General features: G+C 36.0%; 1 protein-coding gene, 1 long non-coding RNA gene and 2 other non-coding genes across 5 annotated transcripts; 1 reads left to right on the plus strand and 3 right to left on the minus strand.

The window, feature by feature from the left end:
• Positions 1-287: 287 nt before the first annotated feature.
• LOC141594359 (uncharacterized) lies at positions 288-1,818 on the minus strand. The gene is made up of 2 exons (XR_012522147.1): positions 1,659-1,818; positions 288-688 (listed from the first exon to the last, which is right to left on the minus strand). It is a non-coding gene; the product is annotated as an uncharacterized LOC141594359 (long non-coding RNA).
• On the minus strand, positions 894-991 carry LOC141598055 (small nucleolar RNA snoR69Y). The gene has a single exon (XR_012523257.1). It is a non-coding gene; the product is annotated as a small nucleolar RNA snoR69Y (small nucleolar RNA).
• On the minus strand, positions 1,191-1,286 carry LOC141598057 (small nucleolar RNA snoR69Y). The gene has a single exon (XR_012523259.1). It is a non-coding gene; the product is annotated as a small nucleolar RNA snoR69Y (small nucleolar RNA).
• Positions 1,819-4,107: 2,289 nt separating the features above from the next.
• On the plus strand, positions 4,108-11,304 carry LOC141596844 (shaggy-related protein kinase epsilon-like). Of its 2 annotated transcripts, none has more exons than XM_074417099.1 (13): positions 4,108-4,380; positions 6,072-6,326; positions 6,643-6,735; positions 7,202-7,261; positions 7,359-7,631; positions 7,782-7,856; positions 8,414-8,470; positions 8,560-8,700; positions 9,042-9,092; positions 9,196-9,291; positions 9,401-9,484; positions 10,617-10,719; positions 10,801-11,304. In XM_074417099.1, exons 1-13 carry the CDS (start codon positions 4,321-4,323, stop codon positions 10,860-10,862), a joined length of 1,410 nt encoding a protein of 469 aa, XP_074273200.1. In that variant the 5' UTR covers positions 4,108-4,320; the 3' UTR covers positions 10,863-11,304. The 2 variants fall into 2 exon arrangements, with proteins under 2 accessions (XP_074273200.1, XP_074273201.1); XM_074417100.1 differs by having other exon boundaries at positions 6,072-6,221.
• The last annotated feature ends 4,228 nt before the right edge of the window (positions 11,305-15,532 follow it).

Raw genomic sequence — 15,532 nt, forward strand, 5'->3', positions numbered from 1 at the left:
CACGTGCAAGGCTTGATTATCCCATGGGCCAAGCACAGCCCGAACACAAAAATTGGCGTGCCAGGAGCAGGCCGTGGCAGCCTGGCAGGGGTTGGGGTGAGTGGGCCAAGCACGGCACGGCAAGCCAATATCCGTGCATGGACGGGGCCATTTTTTGGGGAAGGCACAATAGGCCGGCACACACAGCCGAAAGCCAACTCTAGATGGAATGAGATGAATATGAGGCTTAAAGAATTGACGATAATGTCATAATGTCCCGGTGACTGAAGAATTGAAGAGCATGGATGTACAAAAAATAATGATGCATGAAATCGAAAGGCAACTTGGCAAAAATCCAAAAATGAGGTCAGTAAGGTCATACTATGGAAAATCTACAATGTAAACGAGTTTCATGATCTACATCTTCTTGAAAGCGCTTGTTTTTCAAGTCATCTCACGGTGGAGATGTTTAACCACAACCCATCGACACAATTTAAACTGAACACTAATAAACAACAAAAGATGTGTCACACGTTCACAATTGAACTCGATCTGGATTTGCGTCAAGCTTCAGCTCTTGTACATAGAGCCAGAGTCAAGCATGAATTGCTATACATTACACGGCATCAACAGTAACGCTACCTTACTACCACATGGTCACAACTCAGCTCGCAACAGTAGCTTCCATAAAAAATGAGCCCTCACCTGCCTATTACAACAATTCCCAAAATTACATACTGGAGTTACCAGTTTACAGAATGTCCCGATATCAAATCAAAACGCACAAACTCATGACAAAAGATCTACCATAAGACTTTTTAAATTTATACATGTTGAACAGCAGTTAAATCCGAAGAAGCAAACATACAAGACATACACGCAGAAATAAAGCATAGGACAAAAAATCAATTAAGAAACGAGCTCAGTCAAATATACTTGAGTTTTGTCCCTGACCTCGCGTTAACGAGACCTCATAGAGCTGGGATTAGTATTTGTCATCATTGATTCACGAGAAAAATAAAACAGTACCCAAATAAAAAACAACAGACAGAGAATTGTGCACTACGGCAGCAGGCATAAGAATCAATGACCGCGATAAAAATAGCCTGTCCCGGTAAATGTAAATGATTTAGGGTCGACTAACATGAATCATATCAAAATCGATACAACCATTATTAATTAAAACGGGGGAGATGGGGATATGAAACAGAAGATAAGCTCAGGCAAATATTCGTATATCTTGTCCTCGACCTCGTAACAAATACGAGATCTCATAGAGCTGGGATTATACATTTGTCATCATAGCTTGAAAATACGGTATAACAAACATCCAACAAAATAACAAATCGATAATTCAACATCATGTGACTCAATTAAGCGAATATGAACAATAGTAGAAACTTGCTCACTGTGCCGTACCAATCATTTGTTTACATGATCGGGACGGATACAGTAAGTTTTACAAGCAAATCTCAAAAAACAACCCAAAATCTGTCAAGAAATACCAAGGTTTATGCAATTAACATACAAAACAACAATAAAATCAAATCACAGAAAACAGAAACAGACAGAAACTTGAGTTATACTACCAGTATAATCAAGGATGTGAAAACTCTGAATATAAGAAATTAAGAGATTAATTTGAAGAGGCTAGAGTAAAGAAGGAAAAGAAATTCAACCCAGGATAAAAGCTAGTTAATTAGCTTCAAGTGTGACATGAACGAAATCGTATGCATTTATAACCCTAGAATTGAGATTTTGGGGATAAACCCTAGCCGCAATGGTGAGGATTAGGGATGATTCTTTCGGCTAGGTTATTTACGTCCGGACGATATATGGGCTGGCTTAATGGTCCGATTGAATTTGTGCGGTTGTTTATAATCTAGACCGGTTCAGTAAAGGAGGCCGGTCTCCAGGTTCACAAAATCACGGTAACGATATCCAGTCTGGAGCAGAAAAAAAAATCAGATTATTCTTTAAAGTTTAACAGGTCTCGTTCAAACCTCGAAAAAAACAGATATAAAAGATTCTGGTCTGGTTCAGATTTCCTCTTAACCGTCCCGGACTCCGTTAGGGTAAGTGGTCGTCCGATTCACGGGGCTTTTCCGTCCGACCGGTGAACACTCCTACTAAGTACTAACGCTAACGTTCCTAGTACATATTTTACTCATTGTAAAACGCATTTGAAAATTTTACCCGTCGCTTTTCCCGCTTATGTACTACGTTCAAAGGGAGAAAAAAAGGAAAACAAACAAAAAACACCCAGAACTTTGTACAGTACACACCAATACCCCATAACACCCCACCTCCAATTCCACACCACCACCGCCCAGCCCACTATTAGATATTCGTAGTTGCCGACTACCGCGCGCTCTGCCACCATACTCAGACCAACCTCTCCCTGATCATGATCTACCTTCTTCTCATCGTTGTCCACTCCCGATTTTTACCTCAGGCGGACCACTGTCATCATATTGTCGTTCAACCTCGCCGCCACCGGTTTATATTATTTAGGACCTACCCGTAAATCTTAAAATAATAATTCAAAATTTATTACTTTTATATCTCGAATCACAAAAAATAATTAACTATAACTTTTGTATCATTTGATAATAAAATAATTATTAAAACAATTTAATTTTTATAAATGTTTTAACATAAATACGGTTGTAATAAACAAGATTATTATATTAATATTGAGTATGATTATTTTTAAAAATTATACCTTTTTGCCTTGAAAAATGGTAAAAAAAATTAATAGTTGTCAAAAATTAATTTTAAACACCTTCCTAACCTTAACCTGATTTGTATAACCCGCCCTGCCCAAAGGGTCTGCTCTAATCGTAATTCGTATATCACAAATGGGAAGGACACTAGCACATAAACCTGTCAAACGAGTCAGGTCGAAACATGGGTAAGATCAAATATAGGTTAGGTAAAAAATACGGGTCAGAACAAAACCTTAATATAGATTGATCTTGGGGTAAGTAGAAAATACACCCCAAACGGGTACACCTATGTGTAATATAGCCCCCGAATGTTTCACTATGTGCAATTTGGCTTCATAGGTTTGATTTAGTGTGCAACTAAGTCCAATTAACTATTTTCCTATCAATTGCTCACGGGAAAAGACGAAGGAAACATCAGAGAGAGATTAATATGATTATTGGTGATTACCTTGTTAACCAATGAGGATCCTTTGTCTCATTTTTGTGTCTTATCTCCTCGTCACACGCTTCCTTTTGACACATAGACATAAAAACCACATATATGGTATATTTATTATTTTCTATGTTGATGTGTCAAACAAAGAGTATCATGGGATAGGAGATGGGACACCATATGGGACGATGATCCTCACTGCTTGTTGAACTATTTAACGACTTTATCCTACCTTCAACATCACACAAAAACCGTTACCACCATTATTCCTCTCAAACTCAACAGTCACAGAATGCCACTGTGTACATTTCCCCTACCTCCTCAACTCCCACTTCCAATATGACTCGAGCCATCCCCACAATCAAAATCTCATTTCACATATTTTACAAACGCATGATAAAATACGCGACTTTAATAAATCTTTGTTGATTTTTATTTATTTATTATAATGATGATGTGTAACACCCCAAGTTATTGAGAGTAAGCTTGTCCCACATCTTAATCAAGAGGTTGTGATATGTTTATAAGAGATTCCACCCACCACTTAATAACAAGCGCCTTGTCTTTTGGGGCTTTTGAGGACAAAAGAATGGCCCAAAGGTACATATCCCATCTTATTGGGTTGTGTTACGGTCGTGGTGGGTCGGGTTGTTATATGATGTTTATGTATTAATAATCACGCACATGAATAAATCTTTGCTAATTTGCACATATTGAAACATTCGGGGCTAAGTTGCACCAGCTCGTCTTGCTTGTGAGTTGTGACGGTTACAAGTGAAACCTTATGTCACTAATCCAAATTTATCTTCAACTTATAGGATTGCGAGTCAAAAATTCAGATCTTAACTAAAAAAATGGATCAACCGAGTCAGATTTTGCAAATCTAAGCAACAAGACACGATTGATTACGTAGAAATTTATTTATTTATTTATGGATATAGATAAGACCCCCACATACTAATCTCTGACCTTTGACTGAGCAAACGACAGACAAATCCAGGAATAAAATACTCGATACAAAAATAAGTTTATCCTTTCTTCTGTTTCTCCCAAATATATTTCTTTCCCCTCTTTCGTCTTCATCAATTGAAATTCTTCCCTCCCTCCTTCGAATTTCTGGGTTCGAAAAAGGGGGGAAGAAATTGTCGATTAATTTAATCAATTACGGAGGATTAAACCATGAATGTTATGCGACGTATCAAAAGTATTTCTGCTGCCAGACCTTCTCTTTCTGATTCCGTATGAATTTTCAATTCCCCCTTTTTTTATTGCAGTTTTTGATTATTTTTGTTGTTTTTATTGAGTTTCAAATTGAATTTAATCGGAAAGTGTTAATTCAACGACCTGCTGAAGTTTGCATTGTTATGTTATGTTATGTTGATGATTATGAGGTTTTATATTTTTGATCGATATTTCTGGAAGTTTCTATCGTTGCCCTTACCTTGCAATTTGCGGGAGTCATTGAGGCACCGGGATAATGTCGTCATTGTTGCTATATTTTTTTGATGATTTGGGAAGTTGATAATGTTGTTGATATTTTTTGATGAGTAATCGATAAAATGGGACGTAAGGCGAATTAGACGATTTTAGATTGATTAGTGGTTTTGCATTTGGTGTAAAATGATCATCTTAGAATTGAAGGAATTGTATGAAAGTTGTGGGATAATAGTTTATTCTATTTGGTGGCTTTAATCATGGGATTAGATGTCGGCAACCACAGAGCGTCATTGGAAGTGTTTATTACGCAACGACACGAGGTCAAGAAAACGGATTTAGTGAACAAGAGTACAACTAATATTTACTACCAGGAATTTAATAGATCATGGGATATTGAATAGACTAGTTTCAAAAAAGGAAAATATGAAAATACAATTATGATGGAAGGCTACAATCCATTTGACTGTGTTCTAATAATAACGCTGATACTATGAGGATCGTGGTGGGGTTATGCTAAGATGTTTGACTACTGATTTTGCGAAACTCTGTAGCTTTATAACTGGTCTTTAGATATTATGGCGATTTATGGCTGATATTGCTTCTATATTGGTAAGGGTATCTTATAATGGCGAGGTTGAAGTTGAAAAAATTCGATAATTTGGAAAGACATTTTCATAATTTGGAAAAATCGGTAAGGGTATCTTATAAATCTCTCTGAACAACCTTGGTTAATTTTTTTCATTGGAGTTGTCTTCGTTAATCTTGTACCTCTCAGTCTAATACCGATAGTTAATAGGCGGTATTTTGATACTCGTAAATTCAGAATTCTCGGTAAGTGGTTGTTTACGTAGAAGAGTTGCTATAAGTCTTTTAGCGGTGTCCTTTGTAATGATGGATTATTGTCAGGATGACAATAGAGTGCTCTCTTTTCCTTGTTCAATGTGCTCGTTTCTTCTTGTAATTAGAGACCACTTACATTTTATGGAGAAAATATGTATTGAAGAAGGTCACATCTGTTTCACATAATGTGAAAAGCAGACCCGCGGTGGCCACTCTAGCTTGAAGGGTTTTGAAATAGGAAAGTCTTGGAACAATAGCAGTCTCTCTTAAAATTTTGAAGGCCCAAACTATTGTGATTTCCTGGTACTTCTGCTGTTGAATGGCATACAAGGATTTCTTTTCTAAATTCAAAGACCACCCTTAAACCCTAATTTATAAATTCCTCGTAATGCTTTGTTCAAATTATATCAGACCAGCAGCAAACATTAAGATATAAGTTTCTCGTTGTCCTATTCCGTTTTCACGTGGCTCAGTCTTCATTTTCTTTGAACCTTCTGTTCATCAGAATAGTTCTTTTCCTCCAGGAAGGTTGCTTAGAAATTAAAATGCAGGAAACATGGGTCTTATTCTTTTCTGATACTAGAGTGTGATTTACTTTAAAGCACCTTCATATCTTGCAGTTTTGACTGTAAAATCCAATTTATCTGTATTAGGGTGGGGACTGTTGCACAAAGGAGGTGAAGGTTGGCCAAGAAAGTGAAGGAAAGCCCTTCAATGATTTGCTTCCAGATGATAGATGTTCTACAGGAGGAGAGCAGGTCGTGCCTTCAACTTCTATTTTGGCTGTGGCTAGCACGTCTGATGTAAGTTTTGCTGATATGATGAAGAAAACTGATTATGATAAACTTCCTAAGGAAATGCATGGGATGAAAATCCAGGATAGTAAAGCTGATTGCCTTGACGAAAAGGTAAAATTTAAGGCGGAATGGCAAAGTAAATCTGTTGGGTTGAACACGTTTTTTTAATCTCAACATCGATTGTCGGAGTAGCAATTTTTTATTTGACTTTTGCCCGGGAGCAGATTAATCTTTTGTGATTTTCCCAAGTATTGCGGATGCAATTTGGTTCAGATAATGACTTTTGGCTTTGTTAATTAATATTGACCTAGGTGACAATGGAGCTAAAGCATATAGTTTACGTTTTGAAATTCCTGCTTTTTTTTTTATCTACTTACTTTTAATATTTTTAAGTATTGACTCCTCTATCCTGCTTGCAATTGATTAGGACATGGAGGCAGCTTTTGTGAGTGGGAATGGCACTGAAACTGGCCAGATAATTACGACAACAATAGGTGGTAAAAATGGGATGCCAAAACAGGTGATTCCCATTTTCCTCTTTGGTTTTGCACGCTTCCTTTATAAGTGATCCATTTGGTGGCAAGGATTGGCTTTGCATCTTATATTTCATTGATTGGCTTCTTCCTGATTGTCATAATTCTGTTTAGAAGCAAACATATTCTTCTTTTTCGCTTTCTTATAATTTTGTATTTTCTCCTTTTATCCGGAGAAGTTTGTATGTAACTCTCGATGTAAGTTGATTTTGTACCAATGTGTCGACACTTCTTGGCTATTGTGTTTAATAGCAGACTTATGATTCTTTCTTGATTTCTTATTATTCTGTATTCACCTTTTATCTGGAGAAGTGTGTTTATAACTCTCTGAAGTTTTGGTACATGAATCTGATGTAACCTTTCTGGTTTTCATCATCATTCATTACTCTGTTTTCATTTTAATTGAGGCGTCATGCAAATTCCTTCTTAACACTACACACATCTTTGTTCCAGACAGTTTCTTACTTGGCAGAACGTGTGGTTGGCACTGGTTCCTTTGGTGTAGTTTTCCAGGTAATTGACAATTGGTTTACCTGATGTCCCTGAGGTTGCTTGAATTTTTAAGCAGATATCGAGTTATTCATGTCCCTTATTTTCTTTTTCCTCACAGGCTAAGTGCTTGGAAAGTGGGGAGCAAGTTGCAATAAAAAAGGTTTTACAAGATAAGCGATACAAGAACAGAGAACTCCAGATCATGTGCTTATTAGAGAATCCCAGTGTCGTTCAAATGAAGCACTATTTCTATTCGACAACAGAAAAAGACGAAGTGTACCTGAATCTTGTTCTCGAATATGTTCCAGAAACAGTCTACCGAGTTCTGAAGCACTATAGTAGGATGAATCAACATATGCCTATTATATATGTGAAGTTGTATATCTACCAGGTGAGCTTATGATTGCTAACACGAATATAAATTTTGTCCCGAGCTTTTAAGAGACTGGTTTAATTTACCTGATAATTCGAATAATTATTCTCTCTTAGAGAAGTAAACACGGCTGTTGTGTTTCAGTAATACTCTTCTGCTTTTTTGTAGATTTGTCGGGCATTAAATTATATTCACAATGTTATTGGCGTGTGCCATCGTGACATCAAGCCCCAAAATTTACTGGTGAGTGTTTTGTACTTTGTTTTCGCTGTTGTTGAGTTCGAGTGTTATTTCTTGCATCTTTTGTTAATTTCTTTATTTCAATTTAATGCTCATATCACTGATTGTCTTTCACTTGTATCAAGTGGCCATGGATTTTTCGATGAATGTGGCTCAATAGTATATTTAGACAGCTACTAAGTGGCCAAGGATTGTAAAACTTCCCAGAAAAATATGGCTTTTGAGTAGGAAATCATTAAGCAGCACTGACCAGCTTCATTTCTTACAGTGAGTTGGCTATCCAAACACTTAAAAATATCCTCTGCGTGGCACTGTCATTTACAACATAGATTTCATTTTGTCACAATGTCAGTTCTCAATTATTTGGGCACTTCCAGTGACCAAGAAGCAAATTTGAACGAGTCCCTGTCTTCGTTTTGTCTTAGGAACATCCTGATTCCTCGGAGTCTTGAGTAGGATCGTGGCTTGTGAGGGTGTTGTATTAATGCTGTTGTCATCGAGATCACATTGTTGTCCAATATCCATAATAAGACCAATTTTTCGTTGATTTCGATCTGCAGGTTAATCCACACACACATGAAGTAAAGCTGTGTGATTTTGGGAGTGCAAAGATATTGGTATGTTTTTTTTGCCTTGGAGCTAGAAGTATTGTCATGAAGTTGTTTCGTTTTAGTTTGATTTGAACTAAAATCTAAATGCACTGCAGGTTCCAGGTGAACCAAACATATCATATATTTGTTCTCGGTATTATCGAGCACCTGAATTAATATTTGGAGCTACAGAGTATACAACTGCTATTGATATGTGGTCTGTCGGCTGTGTTATGGCTGAGCTTCTTCATGGACAGGTTTTCTTCGTTCTATTTCACTTTTAATTCTATGCATCATTTGCATCTTCTGATTTATCTCCATCTTTTTCTTTCTGCTGCTCTGTAATGCCTGAGGCTTTGGTGGGTTGGAATGGGACGGAATGGATTTGATCTATTCTAGTGTTTGGTTGGATGACTTGGATCGTTTTGGAATGGAGTTAGTAACTTGAAGGTTTCTAACTCCATTGCCCCTTAGGATCCCATAACCCCCCATTCCCTCAAGTTTCAAACTTAATTCCCCCTCCTTACAACTCTAGAGTGAACCAAACGCCCGCTGATTGTATGTGGGATTTCTCATGCTTTGTGTGGTTTTTTTGCAGCCACTATTTCCTGGTGATAGTGGTGTTGATCAACTGGTGCAGATTGTTAAGGTAAACCTTCCAAAGTCTCAACTCAGTGGTCACATGAAAATGTGAAAGTGGTTGCATTTTGACCTTGCAATATGTTCAACTGTATGGCTATGTGGTATGGCAGGTTCTTGGAACACCAACCAGAGAAGAAATAAGGTGTATGAATCCAAATTCCAGCGAATTTAAGTTTCCGCAAATCAAGGCTCATCCGTGGCACAAGGTTTGTTAACTTTACCCATTTACCTTCTTCAGTTGCAGAATTTCTCATCGCATTGTAATTTTGTTTCGCTTTTCTAAGCTGCTGTATGACTAATAAATTTTTGTTTTAGGTGTTCCACAAGCGTATGCCCCATGAAGCTGTGGATCTGGTGTCGCGGTTGCTTCAGTATTCTCCAAATCTCCGTTGCACAGCTGTGAGAATCCTTTCTTTTGCTTCAAGCAAATCAAATTCGTTATATACCCCAGCCTTTTTTTTTTTTGCGTTTATTATACTGACCAGTTCTGATAGCATGAGTGAGTTGTGGTGACATGTTTCAGGCTTCTAATATTGACTTTTATCTGCCATAAGTTTATTTTATATGATACTTTTCTTGTTTGAATCTTGCCTTATTGGCCTTTGAAAAAATTGTGGGCAAGTGATCTCACTTATTTAAGGATTTAGGTCGCCACCTTTGTGCTTGGTGCTATGTGATTTTAAGGCCTATCGGTATCATTTCTGAAGAATTAGGTAGATTATTAACACCTACTCTTCTTTTTAAATAGGTCGAGTGAGGTTTCCTTAGTCACTCTTTTCTTCACCTTCACTTTATTGGACTACAGATTCCTGTTCATCTCATTTCAAATGTCCACGGAACAACCTTTACCACAAATGTACTTTGATAATATGATTGTTTCCTAGTGTGCCGATCTGTGCTTGTCGTCCATTATCTGCAAATGGTAAAAGTATTTACCCTCTTTTGGACTAAAAAGTTATAGCATTATATCAGTGGGTCTTGTATGAAGAAGTGCTTGGTCGATTATTAGCTCCTACTCTTCTTTTAAAAGGGCGAGTCAGTTCTCTTAGTAACTCTTTTCTTCACCTTCACTTTATTGGATTAAAGGTCCCTGTTCATCTCATTCCAAATACCCATGGAATACCCTTTTACCACAAAATGTACTTTGATGATTTGATTGTTTCCTGGTTTGCTGATCTGTGCTTGGTCGTTGTTCATTATCTGCAACTTGTGATTTAAGTATCTACCCTCTTTCCCGACTAAAATGTCATAGCATTATATCGGTGAGTCTTCTATGAGACGGCCTCACATATGAGGCCACCATATGCAATTTTTTTTATATTTATATATATAATCCGTTTTACTTTTATCCAATTATGTCTTGATGTAATTAAGAACCCTTTTTGTTTCATTAAAGTTTACCTTTTTTTCTTTTCATTATTTACCTCTCAACGACGGTTCCACATAATGATCCATGTCAGTTGACCCTAAAATCATTATACGATCAAGGCTCTGTTGTTAACCTTTGACCTTATTCCAACCATTCTTTCAGTTGGAGGCTTGTGCGCATAATTTCTTTGATGATCTGAGGGAACCCAATGTATGCTTGCCTAATGGCAAACCCCTTCCACCTTTGCTCAACTTTACACCTCAAGGTATCTCTAGTCTCATTTTGGCTCTTCCACATTGATATTTTTGTAATCCATGTCCTCACTCTAACCGACCTTGGGTTGCAGAGCTAGCCCATGTGTCCCCCGAGCTACGTGCACGTCTTGTGCCGGAGCATGTGAAGAAGTGATCGTAACATCAAGGCTTTCAAATCTAGGATATGGTACTTTTTTTTTGTGCTCGGTTTTGGCCCCAAAGTTTTGTGATGACTACTTTAGAAACTCCTTATTCTTGTATTATACCAATACGGATGGGTAGAAATGACAGGCGATGGCATTGTCAGTCAAAGTCGCGACTTCTTTCAACCGGTAAGAAATTGATGATGGACTGAGTTTGTTGAAGGGTATTCTTGGCTTCTACCACGACTCTCGACTTCTTGATGTAGGTGGATTGTCGTCGCACCTCTGTACATGTAAAGCTTGTAATCTGTGTATGTCAAACATGTAGGTGAAGAGTATCTACTCTTTCCCATCATTGTATCTCTTGTATTTAACGTGTTTCGTCTGTATCCACTTATTTAAACTTTACATTTTCACCCTTGTGCCTAATTTCATATTCAGAGCCTTGTATTTTCATCTCCTGTGAGCTCAAGCTGATTGTGATTTGTGATGTTCTGTTTCAACTTCCATGCTATATAAACTATTACTATTTGAGATGGTATGTGAGAGATCAGTTTTGTAAATAGAGACACAAATCATACTCCGTAGACCATACACGGTCTTGAAGAATACGAATTAGTCCGTATGATCTAGTGAAACTTTGATATGATTGAAGTAAGAAATAATTCCTCTGTCCCGGTCATTTGTTTACCTATTTCATTTGGGGATCTTAGTTAATTGTAACTTTTTTATTTTGGAAATGCTTTTAATGGGCAGTTTGATTGTATCACACAAAATTTGGTCTACTTGTCAACTAATAATTGTCCCCTTTTATTTCGTTGTTTTTTGTGCTAAAATCAAAGATAAACAAATGTTGGGGACGAAGAGATTTTTGTTCTATGCTATAGCAGCTTAAATTTCAAACAAATTTATTAATGATCCATCCAATATTAATGCGAGTATATTGAAAGTAAATTTTTTTTACGATGGCATCCATTTTTTTTTTTTTGAAATTGTCATCTCATTAATAATCAACTAGGCGTAGGTTACAATGAAGATAACAAATAGACAAAGGAAAATCAAGATTGCTAACGTAAAAAATACATTCAAAATAACTATCTAAATACGTAAGAATGCATACGCGCTCCAAAATCATAAATTTCTTGAATCTATGAGTAATCGATGTCTTTGCATCCTTCTTGATGGAGGGAAACAGTGTAGCCGTCTTGATGTATTCATCCACGAAACAAATCTGATAATCTCCCCGTCGATTAAAACTTATTATATTGATAACAATCCCACGAAAAAATGGAAAAACCCCGAAAGAAGGGACGGAACAACAGATCTCACCAAAAGGGAGACTATTATTGAAAATAAGATAGATCTGCATAATATTAGTTGTTTAAGAAAGCTTTTGTGGGGCTTACCATAGATGGATGATCGATGGAAGCCCCCGAATAATAATGGAGGCTAGGTTTTTAGAGAGGGTTTTTTAGAGAGAGCTTTTTAAGAAAACCTACGTATCTTGTAGGGAATGTATGGATTCCTATGTTAATTAAGGAAAGAATTTGCTCTAATCCTTATTTTTGATGGCATCCATTTAGTTTAGTGCGAATTCGGGATAGGTAGGATCATGAGAGAGGTAAAAATCTGTGTCACAAGTTGTAAGTTCTAACCTTGAATTATATTCTCACAATTCAAACTCAACACCTCGCATATCAATACTCTACATCTGTACATATATTATCGGCTGACCGCTAAAAGTGCTAAACCTGAATTATTCTTGACAACATAATAATTTAGCAAAAATGACGTGGCAGCCTATGGTAAAACTAACATACGATATCCTGGCAAATATGATATAGGCAAATATGGTAAAAATATGATAGTATATTTCCTATATATATTTCGGTGTATATTTCCTATATTCATAAATTTCATATATATTTTGAATCTCTCTCCCATTCTTACACAATATATCTTTAAAAAAACATATAAAATATCTTTAAAAAATATATAAAATATTTCATATATATATTTTGGTATATATTTCATATATATTTTGAAATTCTCTCACATCCTTACACATTATATCTTTAAAATTAAAAATTAAAAAACATAAAAATTCTTACACAATATATCTTTAAAAACCATATAATCTTTGCGTATTATAAAAACATATAAAGTAAATAATAAATATAAATATAATATCTAAGCAAAAATAGATTATAAACTAATTTACTATAGGTCTATAGCTATATGATATTCTTTCAACAAAATTACGAAATATATTTATATAAGCAAAATTACTGAATATATGATTCTAAAACTAATTTTTAACCGAAATTACGGAATATATTTTAAATTCCTATATTGTTGTTACTCTTAACAAAAACAAACGTACTCCTAACCATGTTAAATCTACAAATTACAGTAATGGTAAAAAAAAAAAAAAATACTCCATCAGCTATTGTGGTTGTCATTAATTATTAACTTAAGACGGTCTTATACTATGAAACTGTTCTATAATGTGTAAAGACAACTTATTTGTTAGCATTAAATGATTTTTTTTTTATATAAAAATAGACCGTCTCATGGTGTGAGACCCTTTTATTTTATAATTTCTAACTCATTAAATTAAAAAAACAATTTTTTTTATTAATTTAATAATAAAACTGAACGTTTTTTATTTACAAAAATGGACAGTTTCATAGTTGATGTTGTCTTAACCTATAAGTTATGAATAAGTTTTACAAGCATTATTTTTTTTTTCCGATGACTTTTTAATGTGTATACGAGGGTAGAAGGGCGGGCTTCATTTGATATTATTTTTCCGATAATTTTTTACACCATTTAAGTGGGGTTATATATCCTTTATGTTGTCTATATATCTCAAACGGGTTGGGCGGGTCGGAACAAACAAGTCGGGGTACGGTGGGTTCAAATACGGGTTATTGGTCAGGTTATTAGGGACAAAGTGCTGGGCAACAATTAGTATCTAACGCCTTTTATAGATCGGAAAAATATTTTTTAAAAACTAAAGTATATTTAATATTAAAATTTTAATCATATTCAATGTTTAGTTTTTTAATTATTTTTTCAAATATATTATATAATACAATAAATATTAATATTTTTATTAAAATTATTTTAGTTTATCTTTGACTCAACGGGTCGACGTGTTCGTGTCGGGTTTCACTTAAATTAACGGGTCATTTCGGGTTTCATATCGAACGGGTTTCTGCTCGAGATTTTCGGGTTTTAACCCTGAAAAAAATGGATGAAGTCGCGTTGGGTCGAAATTTGACAGGCTTATATCTTAGTCATGTCTTAAACTCATAACTTATCATTTAGTTAAAATAATAACATGGATACGAATTATACAAACAACCAACTCTAATTTGTTGTATTCTACATTTATGTAATATCGACTTTCGTATGACTTTAAGTTGATTAACAATATATGGAGTATTAGCTTAAAGATAATCATTTAATTACAGAGTATAAAACAACCCGTGAGTTTCGCGGGTTTAAAACTAGTACGGCCGTAATCTTGAAACCTTGATAACTCAGTCGGTATTTTATCTACCGGGTTTAACGAAATGTTGAACTTCTTACTATGCATTGTTGAAGAATTACATTACTAGGAAAATATTTAATATTGTTTGAGAATTAGCTTAGCATCGGAGAAATTTGTAGCTTGACAATATTAATTTATAAATGTGATGTGGGAGGGATGGCAGTGGGTCGGAGACCCGACCCAGATCCTGAGGGTCGGACCCTAATGGGTCGGGTATGAGTCTCATTTTTTCAGATCCAATGGGTATGGGCCGGGTATGGGCCAGGTATGGGTCTTAAGAAAATATTTCGGGTCCAGGTCCGGGTCTAAGTTATGAGACCCATACCCGACCCTTAGACCCTTTATTAAAAAAAAGAAAAAAAATCACAACTTCTCTGAATTCATACTGGCAGACCGTAGAAACCAAAGCAACTAAAATCTTTTTCTCTTCCCTTCATCCCATAAAGTGCTAAAACCCAACCAAACTCTTCTGACAATACCACTACTCCACCACTGACACAAGGAAACCACCACCACATCACTGATACGCGGCTGGCAACCATCTCTCTAATAGGCGGCGACCGACAACCACCATTAACGGCAGCCAACGACGGCCAGATGGAGACGGCTATCAAGTACGGTATTAATTTTAGGGTTCCGAGTTTGATTCTTTCACATGTATTTGGAGGTAAAATTAATTTAGGTCTTCTTTGTCTTTCTTAATCTCTTTGGTATGTATATTGGATTTGGTAGTGTACAATAGAGATTAATAAACTCATAATGTTAAAGTACTATGATTTTTTTTTTAATATTATAGACCCCATAGCTGTTAATCCTGTAATTAAAGTGGCTGAAACTCGGACCCGCGGGTAGACCCGACCCTTACCCATATGGTCCGGGTATGGGTCCTCAAATTTTAGACCCTTGAGGGCCTGGGTCGGGTACGGGTCCAAAGGGAAAATCTCGGGTCCGGGTCTGGGTAGACCCTACCCATTGCCATCCCTAGATGTGGGCATGTGCAACTCCAAGCTAGTAAAATTTTGGCTTAGCATTGGAGTTGCTCTTATTGCTAACATCTTAATTATCGACAACTACTTGCTCATGTTTTATTCAGAAATAAATATTGTACAAGTGCTGATTTTC

The sequence above is a fragment of the Silene latifolia genome, chromosome 8 (genome assembly GCF_048544455.1).
Source record: "Silene latifolia isolate original U9 population chromosome 8, ASM4854445v1, whole genome shotgun sequence".
Classification (NCBI taxonomy): Eukaryota; Viridiplantae; Streptophyta; class Magnoliopsida; order Caryophyllales; family Caryophyllaceae; genus Silene; species Silene latifolia.

Bases quoted from the DNA above. Each gene is read 5' to 3' on its own strand.
- LOC141596844 (XM_074417099.1), top strand. From the start codon at position 4,321: ATGAATGTTATGCGACGTATCAAAAGTATTTCTGCTGCCAGACCTTCT. The intron at 9,292-9,400 runs GTTTGTTAACTT...TTTTTGTTTTAG, and splicing joins AGGCTCATCCGTGGCACAAG to GTGTTCCACAAGCGTATGCC. The intron at 9,485-10,616 runs GTGAGAATCCTT...CCATTCTTTCAG, and splicing joins CAAATCTCCGTTGCACAGCT to TTGGAGGCTTGTGCGCATAA.